The sequence below is a fragment of the Antrostomus carolinensis genome, unplaced genomic scaffold (assembly GCF_000700745.2).
Source record: "Antrostomus carolinensis isolate BGI_N321 unplaced genomic scaffold, ASM70074v2 scaffold717, whole genome shotgun sequence".
Lineage (NCBI taxonomy): Eukaryota > Metazoa > Chordata > Aves > Caprimulgiformes > Caprimulgidae > Antrostomus > Antrostomus carolinensis.
Window position 1 is genome coordinate 23,147 of NW_010329229.1, and position 10,195 is coordinate 33,341.

Genomic DNA, 10,195 nt, shown 5'->3' on the forward strand with positions numbered 1-10,195 from the left:
CCCTATGCAATCAGGACTGCAATCAGCAGCTGCGCTTACCCAGAGCGCTCAAGATGTCTGTCAAAAACAAGCATTAGGCCTCTACAAGCAGAAGACTCAGTTATGATAGAGCAACAGGCTCCACTGCTTCTGTACTGTCTTCCACAGAGGCAAGAACAAACACAGACCTCATTGATTCATTTCCCAGGACAACAGATCAATCAATAAGTGGTGCTGGAAGGAAGAAAAGAGCTGGATTTGATATGCACAGAATAACAGGAGAGGAAAATAAATATTACCTGTGAGGACAAGTTTTCCCAAATAAAATCCCCTTGAGAGGTGGTAGGATTAGCTCTCCAGTTTGAGCTTCATGTAACTTTTGGCTATTTCTGTGATAGCACAAATACCATCAAATTATAAATGCATAGATGAGAAAACAGACAGACTGGTAGATTTCTGTACTTTCCTATCATTCTTATAACTCTTGAGCTATACCTCAAAACCAGATATGTCTTAATGCATTCTTAGCCAACTGTCTGAGGGGACAGGTTTCCCTCTTCTTTTCTTTCCATCCACTCCCTGAAATTTATCGTTATGTTTTATTTCATCTCTGATTCTTGAAGCGAGGTCAGTAGTTTTTATGAGAAAGCAGGAACAGATACAGTATGCTTCTAAACAGAGCAAGAAAAAGAGAGAGAAAAATCTGTCCTTTGGGGGAATTATCTTACTGCAGTATTCAAGTAATCCAAAGGTCTAATTCTGCTGATGATTTTTTTTTTTTAATTTGCATACTATATAGGAAAACAATTTTCAGTGTGACTAAAGGAAGCATCTAAAAGCCTAGGAATGTAAATGCCTAAATAATTTATTTGTTATCTAAAAAATTACTATTAGTTAGTACAGATGCTTACTCAAAATACAGAAGGAAAATTAAGAGAAAAAAAAATTGCAAATCACTTGTTTAGGAATTAAGTACAAAATAAATTCATGCCACCGTGTGATAGTTTAACTTAGCTTGCAGCCAAACAAGACACAGCCACTCGCAGCTCCACCCACCCCCCCAACGGCCTCCTTTCCCCACACCCAGGGAATCAGGGGGAGAATTGGAGGGGTAAAGGTCAGGAGACTTGTAGGTTGAGATAAGAACAATTTAATAATTAGAGTAAAATAAAATTAAAATAATAATAAGAATAATAATGATAACTTCATAGCAATCTTTTCATAAAAATCCTCACTGAAATCAAAACACAGTGCTTTCTAGCTACTAATAAAATTAACCGTATCATAACAAAAACCAGGACACACCGTTAGTATTTTTGCTAGCTACTCTCGTATGCAATCTTTAAAACATAATTTAAATTACAGTTAATAGGAAAGTAGTTCTGGATATTAAAATTGAGATTCAGAATTAAAATTATTACTTGCTGTGGATTATTATAATCTGAGTGATAATTAAAATAAAAACAAGGATGTTTTTGAGGGAATTTCATTTCTAATGCAGCATTAATTAGGCAAATACTTGTTATTTTGACCATGGAAATTAATGACACACTAGTAACAATAAAAGTGTATACATTTTTTGTTCCAGTAACATTTACGTAACTCATTGTGAGAATCCATAGCAAGTTACTGTTCTAAGCCTTTGAACTGCAAAACCTGAAAAACTGGGAGAAAAGAAGAAGAAACAAACATCAGTAAAAAATGGCCTGGAGTTCATTTGTGATCAAACAATGCAAAAATTACACCTTATTTCACATATCAGCTCCCTATAAGCTTTTCACTCCTGCTAGCATAGGAAACCAGGTAAGATATTTGAGTATAGAAGGTAGACTACACAAGTTTGTACACTGCCAGCGTAGTTAGTAAATAATCTTTCCTGTTTAGTTCAGGACTGTGGGTGGTGATATGTAAGAAACTACCCTGAACATGGAAGGACCTCTGTCTAAATTCCTCACTGAATTTCAGAGGTTCCTAGCTAAAAGTTGTCTCTTCTATTGAATTTAATGGAAACAACTGGAAAAACTAATTGGATTAAGAGACAGAAAAGCTTTCTCCAACAACAACAGTTCTGAAAACTTGATCAGGCTGATTGACGCTCCCCTACAAGTGCTGCAAACTTCTCCTCACATCCCTCCCCTGTTTATCCATATTGTGAGTAGGGAGCACAACCTCTGGAGAAATGCTGATACTTCTAAAGGCATAAGTGTGAAAATGAGAACACCGGTATCCATTGGGTCTCATATAAAAAATAATAGAATAAGGACCTTTTTATCTGACTTTGCCAAACCCTAAACTGAGTTCCCAGGGGCCCATAAAGCAGGGAATGCAAACAGATCCTTCATAACCTAATGGAAAAAAATTATTAGCACATCCATTCAGGTGTGGTTGCTTGTGTGGGATGAGAATTACACTTTTTGAAGAATCTATATTTTGTAGCTAAAAAAACCCAAACTCATCTGAAAAGCTGACATACATACACATTTAAAGTTGGTGTTTTCTTTGTTTCATTTTGTTCTAGCATTGCAGCACCAGAAAATGTATTGGATAGTGAGGTAAACTGGGAGCCATAAAAATAAGTGAAGCTGGTATAGCGCTTACCACTGTTCCAGTTCCTTAATTCTGTGTCATGGCTTCTGTACACAAAAGGGAAATAAATGAAGAATAGATACGCTGTACCAACAAATGCTGGCTTTTGCATTAGTGCAGCTGTGCTTGATGCTGGTTTTTCTGTAGCTGTTATTGGAAGTCATTCGTAGGGGTGGTGGGGGGGGAATCATTATGAGCATCTGTAAAGCTAGCTGTTAATTGAAATCGAAGTCTAATTTAAGAAGAAAAAGGAAAACTCAAAATAGGCCTAGGAAAGAGATAAAATTTCATGGGCATTACCTAAGTAAAGTGCAATTCTAGATAAATATATGATACATATAGACAATTTGAAGCATAGTTAAAAATTTGCATGAACGGCAGCCACTGTGTCCAAGTCTGTGTCTTCTGAATTGTGTTTTGTTTGAGGTGGACTATAATGCAGATATGATTATGAAGGGCAGTCCTCAGATTTGCTTGTAGTGAATGGTTCCTGCCAGATGACTTGTGTGAACTTAATTATATAGTATAGTAGAAAGTGAGAAAAATACATATTTTCTAAAGTACTGGGATTCTCTAGTAATTTAAATCCTATTTTAAAATCTCAATTAGAATCAGTAGTACTGAAGGATCCAGGGCATTCAAAAATGTTACTCATGATAATCAAAGTGGTAGACAAAGACTGCTGTGAGAAGTTTAAATGCTTCTTTGTTCAAAGCCTTGCTTTGTTCATAATCTAGGTCTGAACCTGTGTTTTCAGTTTCAAATTCATGAACCTGTAGTGCTCAAGTTAACAAAAAAAGGAAGAAGGAATTATGGTGTTCCAGACATTTTACCCAATACCCAATCTCTGATGCTATCGTATATATATGCATAATTTTAATCATAATCCTTCAAAAGAACATTTAAAACTTCATAAGTCTTGGGCTTCACTCTGTGTGACTGAATTCCAAAGAATATTTACTTTAATGATGCATTTTAATATCTGAATCCCCAGTTGCTCTAGGACTTATAGAGCTAACAAAATATACTCACTTCACTCAAGTATGAAGAAAGACCACTGATCTCAACAGATACTCAAGAGTAGAAACTGAGTAAAAGTACTAGGACTTCCTGTTCCTTGATATTGCTAACAAAAAAGACACTGTCTACCAAACATCAGATGCCCCAACTAGTACCAGATTAAATTAAAAAGGTAAAATAATCAGTTGTTTGAAAGGATTCTGAAGGGACTGGTATTTGAACTTGATCTGTGGACCATGGGAACTCCTAGTCTGTGGTGGCAATCTATGACAGCCAGTTCTCTCCACCAGAAGAAGAGTTAACTAGTGTCTACAGACTAGTGCAGGGTAACTACTAATTTTCTTTCTAACCCTTTGGTCTTACAATGTGTGACTTATAAAAGTCTTTGATATAGACAAGAGTGTTTATTTGAAATAATAGCTATACTAATCTACTGCAGAATATATCTATTGAAATAGTGCATAGAGAAACATGAGTGTTGTTCCACAAAATGAAAATCAGACATTTCAGGGTAGCACCAGCCACGTTTTATCCAGTTATAGATCATAGATGCCAGAAAATGTCTGCATAAACAGTGGAGTCATCGAGAGCCTTTTCCCAATCCTAAAACCATCCCTTATTACTTCAAACCGAGTAGTCAGTGCACAGGTTACAGAGCTCTGGTAATTTCAATACATCTGCCCTTTGGACAGTCTGCTGTGTGCAGAGAAAAGATTTCCCTCATTTATCCAAGCATTTCTTTTTACATTAGGTGATCTTGATTGCAGGGTATTTTCCAAGTTGTTTTTCAATATAACTTCAGTACATGGTATTCAGAAAGGAAAGAAAAAGGACTGAGCATAAACCTCAAACTGTTGCCATTTTGTTAAGCACTGATGCTTTTCTCTGCTCTTCAGAAAAGTAGGGTAGAGTAGCCACCATATGGAGTTTTGCAAGTGTTTCGAGCAATGTTTATTTTAAAGTATTTAAGTCACAGTAAATAGTCCTGTCTGTCTGTGTTCTTGTTTATCATTTGAGCTCACACAAACCTTTGAGTGTCCATCCAATTTCTCTTGAAAAATAAATGATAGAATACTGAAGTTCATACTCCCATCTTGCAAAAATGATTTTTTTCCTCTATTTACCTACACAAGCCATCTGTCTTGAGAAGGAAGAATTAGTCCCTTTTATGAGATGCCCACTGTCTTTTTTGATCCAACTAATTTTCATCACCTCCCTCAACATAGAGCTTAAACTTTGAAGCACTGGATGTGGGGGAACTACATTTCCCTTTTAAACAAAGGTGTGAAATGCCTTTCACATGTGGATGTGAAGAACAATGATCAGACTCTGAATTCAGAAAGTAATGCTAACAACAGAAGCTGTGCTTAAAACAGATTTCAGATATGAAAAAAAAAAAAAAAAACAACAAAACCAGAGAGTACTTGCCACTTTAACAAATGAGTGGAAAGAATTACACTTCATTTATATTTTATGAAATTGAAAAGTGAGTTTGCTAATGTACTCTGTGGCACAAAATTCTGTGCTCTGTGTGGCAAAGTAAGGAGTTGGGCTAAGGAGGTGTCAAATAGCTGTGTTCATCCTATGTGGACTGAATGAGCTAAATCATTTTGAAATCCTGAGAAATCTGAAATCCTGACATTCTGACAAGCATGAAATTTGCCCACAGTGCATGTTCACAAGCTTGTCAACCTGTTAATTTTCAGAACAGAATCCCAGAAAAATGACTGAACATATGAATTGACCAACATACAGAAAAGTCAATATTTTATTAACAGTGCAACAGAGAATTTAAAGCTATTCTAAAACTACATTATTTGATCTAGAGTCTGCAATGCGGGGGGGGGAAACAAAACCAAACAAAACCCACAAAAAGACCCCAAAACAAAACAAACCAAAGCACAAAAACCCTGAAGCATGTGAATAAGTCCATCTTTACTCAAGAAAGATCTGAAGTACCTATTTCAATTTAGACAGAGCATTAACTCGAAGGACATCAATAAAATTGTTCATGTAAGATGCTGAAAAATGTGAACAAGAATCCCCAGTCTGTATCATAACTATAAGCAACGTATTTTTCATCTACACAGCAATCATTATTTTAGTATGTATCATTTAGAAATATATCATGCTTGCCTTCTGATGCTTGAACTGCTGTACCATAATTCCAGCAGTTCTCAAACAAGTTTGTACTGTTGGGGTAGCTGGAGATTTAACAGATAAAATATTGAAGCTGGGATATTAAAAATTAGCTTTTTAGTAGTAGTCAAAGAAAGTCCTTTGCCAATACATAAGTGTCTTCAACAACTAAAATTTTGTGATGCTGGGATAATTATATAACTATGAGGAAAGAAAAAATAAGAATTGATGGAATGTCCCTTCCTTAGATTACATTTCTCAAGTGTTGTAGCATCTGAACTGTGCAGCAACATCATATTGCACATATTGCACCTTGTCTCAACATAGAAACTATCACTTTGTGAGGATTATTAATATAGAGCTTATCCATCTCTCCAAGTGTATTATCCTTAAAAAAGTTGCCCTTGAGCCAGGAAAGTGGTAGGTGCTGCTCCTTTACTTTGCTTTTCTCTGAAACAGAACAACCCCCAAAGAACACTAAGAGCAATAAAGATAGCAACTTTTACAAGCAGTCATCTTCTCAGAGCACTTAGACAGCGTAAACAGGAAGATTTAGCTCTGCTTTTGTTTTAGTTTCTCAGATTAGTAGTTCTAGATCCTGCAACTAAAGTATTATCCTGTAGAATATTATCCTGTACTCTTTCTGTATTTTATAGAAGTAATTTCTGAAAATTGTGACCTCTTCAAAAGAGCCTCTTCCAAGGCTGCAAAAGAAGCCTCTCCATGTTAAAAAAAATTCTAATTTTTTGCATGGTCTGAACTGAATTGCTGACAATATGGTCAGATTTCTAACCATTGCTTTTCTTTTTCAGGAAAGCATAGATTTGGGTGAAATCATGTTTTCCCTCTGTTATTTGCCTACTGCTGGGAGAATGACATTAACAGTCATCAAATGTAGGAATCTCAAAGCAATGGATATAACTGGAGCATCAGGTGAATCTACTTCTTTTTTAAATAACAAGGCAGAGTCTATTCAGGAAGGGGACAAATAGGAACTTCTGGGTTTTGTTTTTTTTTTTTTTTCACTTCTGTGAAATGAAAGTAACAGTAGAATATGTATAGGTCCTGTTCAGATCTACTGGCTATCATTGGTCTGGCAGTTGGTATGTCTGTTCAGAATGCTTATACTTTTCCTTTGCATTGACACACTGTTGAAAGTAGTGTTTGACAGGTTCACCAAAATATTTGAAATTTTTTGTCTTATCAATATGACATTCCTACAAAATGAATTGCTCTTATGCTACTCATTTGAATGACATTGAGTCCGAATACCCGCAACTGATTATTTGTTACTCAGATCCGTATGTCAAAGTGTCACTGATGTGTGAGGGTCGAAGACTGAAAAAGCGGAAAACAACCACAAAGAAGAACACACTCAATCCCATTTATAATGAGGCCATCATCTTTGATATCCCTCCGGAGAATGTGGACCAGGTCAGCCTTTCCATTGCAGTGATGGATTACGATCGGTAAGCACAGTTTGCTTTCTGAACATTAATCTTCAGTGAGAGGTTATGTGATCATTGCAAGTGACTGCTTTCTACCCCTCTGAACTTTCAAGTCAGTTCAGTGTCACAAAAAATAAAGCCTTTGGGTCTATTCCTGAACAGGTTTAAAACTTCCACACCTTTTAGAGCTCAGGCCATTTTAACTGTATCAAAAATAGCTGTGATGAGGAAGAAACACAGCTCAATCTTCTTATAGGCCACTACCATTGGCATACATTTCTGTCCGCATCTGGTAGCTGGACTATATAAAAGCTTTATAAATAAGGTAATTTTCAGTTTAAAAAAGATCCTCAAACCTCTAACTTCTATTTAAATGCCAGGTATTTGAAATAAAAAAAAAATATGGATGACTAAAAAACTATTAGATGTTAATTACCTCTTTGAATTGCATCATAATAATCCTTCAGTTGACTTAATAAAGAAGCTTTGTAACCTTTGGGTTCAGCACTCACTAATAACACATCTGAGCCTCAATTATCTATGTCCTCATCGAGAACTGAGAGGAAGAGACTCCTGCTTAGACTAGCTCAAGGACTACAGGTTAAACTAGACAGTGACTGACAGAATCATGCCCGAGGCAAGTCTACTTCTTTCAAGTGCTATTAGTAATGAGCTCTTGAGACTGCAGGGCAAATAAACAGTGAAAGTCCAGTTTAGTAACACAAAACTTCAGGTTATTTTTCCTTGCCATCAGATTTCTGATCATCCTCCAACTTCTATCAGGAAGACTTTCTCAGTCAGTTGTGAAAGGGATACTGCAGTGCCATCAGGGAGAAGAGCACAGCAACATGCACACTTTCAGTCCTCTTCAGCTGCTCCTTTCAAAGAGTTTGATAACAGGAAGTTAGGAAACATTATTCTAAGGTACATATAGGCAACAAACAGAAAACTAATTTCTGGAGTCCCTCAGCAACTCTATGGCACTGCCAGGAGTATGAAGTATTAAGGTATAGCCTATTATGGCTCTATCCCTCTCTCACATTTTTGTCTGAAGTTCCAATGGCCACAAGAGTTAGAGCTGGGAAATATAGTATGAAATGAGATCTGAAAAATTTGCAGCAGGAAATGTACTCCCTGTCATCTTCCTTCACTTTCCTGTCCCACAAAATTTAAACATTTTTCCCTTCTAGATCATTTGGGGTGTTATGGTCTTTTTCTGTCCTTGTGCCGTTTGGGTTGTAACCTTTTAATGGCAAGGGTTATGTCTTCATTGCTGCTAGAAGCACTCTGGTAGTGTTCAAATGGAGCTTTTTGATGCTACCATTACAGAACTTAATATTACTATAATACCACTAAAACTAATATCTGTAATAAATAATGTGAAAACTTTGGGTATGTATTCTGCGCTGCACTAAACTAGTAAACAGAATTATATATCAGATGTTATTAAAACTATTTTTATTAAAAAAAATTCTGCCTCTCTGCAATTCTCAGAGTAGGGCACAATGAGGTCATTGGGGTATGTCGAACAGGAATTGATGCTGAAGGGCTTGGAAGAGATCATTGGAATGAAATGTTGGCTTACCCACGTAAACCAATAACTCACTGGCATCCACTAGTAGAGGTAAGAAGTAGAAAAATTCTCTCCTCAGTGTATTGAATATTTTTGTCTCTCTCACATTTATGTGCTTCTGAGAATCATGAAAATCAGTGCAGCGTCTATGGTGCAGCCATAACATCCTTAGCACAACCTAAATCTAGTTGCATGGGTTTATTGATTGCTTAAATGCAGTGCTTCAAAAGTTTCCATAATATGCTGTCAACATTGTACCTTTAAACAATGAAGACATTTGAAATTTCCAGAGATTATGATAAGGAGCTTACATCCACTTAGAAAAGATCATTTGCAATTATTTCAAAGCAATCATTTCCTATTCAAAAATCTTTATCATGAACAATTATGTTGCTAAAACATTAATCTGAAACTGGCCTGCTAATTAGGCTAAATTAAGGCAACATACCAGCAGCTACCTCCGGAATTACTTAAACAGATAGTTGTTGGAAGCTTATTCAAATGTGTGGATGATTATATCTACAAGTCCCTGGGTTTGGACTTCCTCTTCAGCTTGCTGTGGCCACATCTTCCTAGTTTTCTGTATACAGAATGCTCACAGCTCTGGGTTCAGAAAGATTCATATTGAAGCATCAGGAAGCAGCAGGCCCTGCTTCAGGACACAGGGGTTGCACTGTTTAGTTCTCCCCAAACCCATTCTCTGTAGAAAAATGAGTTGCTGCTGTCTGAGGCATCAGTGCCATTTGTTTTCCCTGCTGTGTAGCACGTGGCTGCACAGCATCTCCAGTGACAGGTAGAAGAAACCCAACAGCAAGGCTTCAGTAAAACCTCTAAAGTGTGAGGGCAGGGAACCTGAGTCAGTGCAGCAGAGAAGTCTCCTTGCAGAGGTTCATGGCTTTGAATGGATTATGTACCACTCCCGATGGGTGAAATAAACCCACTTCTGTGGAGTGAGTCAGAGGCATTTTTAGGAGCTCATTTTAGAAATTTTCTTTCCATTATCAGTTCTGCCAGAGACTTTGATCCAGAAAGAGTCTAGATGTGATTTGGGTTCTTCTTTGAGGGAGTCTCTCATCCTCTGAAATGAGTGTGATGCATGGCCAGATATGATAACTTTTCTAAAACTAACACTTTTCTTGCAGTTACCTGGCCGAGCAACCAGTTTTGATAGCCAGGGATCTTGTTCATCACCAAAACCACCTCTTACGCCCTAGGGAACAAGAGTGGATTCATCGTGTTCAGTGTTCAAAGCTCCCTTGTAGCCCACATCTACATAAACAGAAGGTTTGGCTTCCGCAGATGAACTGTATCCATATTTTTTATTAAAATACATTTTTCCTATTCTAAGTCTTATATTACAGTTTCTAATAATTTCTTAATGTATGAATGAAGTTAAATTGAGCCAAATATATCCCTTACTCATACAAATTTATTCACCTGTTTTCTCGCT

General features: G+C 36.8%; 1 protein-coding gene across 1 annotated transcript in view; it reads left to right on the plus strand.

The window, feature by feature from the left end:
• SYT10 (synaptotagmin 10) overlaps positions 1–9,959 on the plus strand; it is a 33,091-nt gene extending 23,132 nt beyond the window's left edge. Inside the window, exons 4-7 of the mRNA XM_029086066.1 lie at positions 6,537–6,657; positions 7,022–7,193; positions 8,667–8,796; positions 9,888–9,959. Of these exons, the coding sequence (XP_028941899.1) occupies positions 6,537–6,657; positions 7,022–7,193; positions 8,667–8,796; positions 9,888–9,959 (495 nt within the window). The remainder of the gene's footprint in view (positions 1–6,536; positions 6,658–7,021; positions 7,194–8,666; positions 8,797–9,887) is intronic.
• The last annotated feature ends 236 nt before the right edge of the window (positions 9,960–10,195 follow it).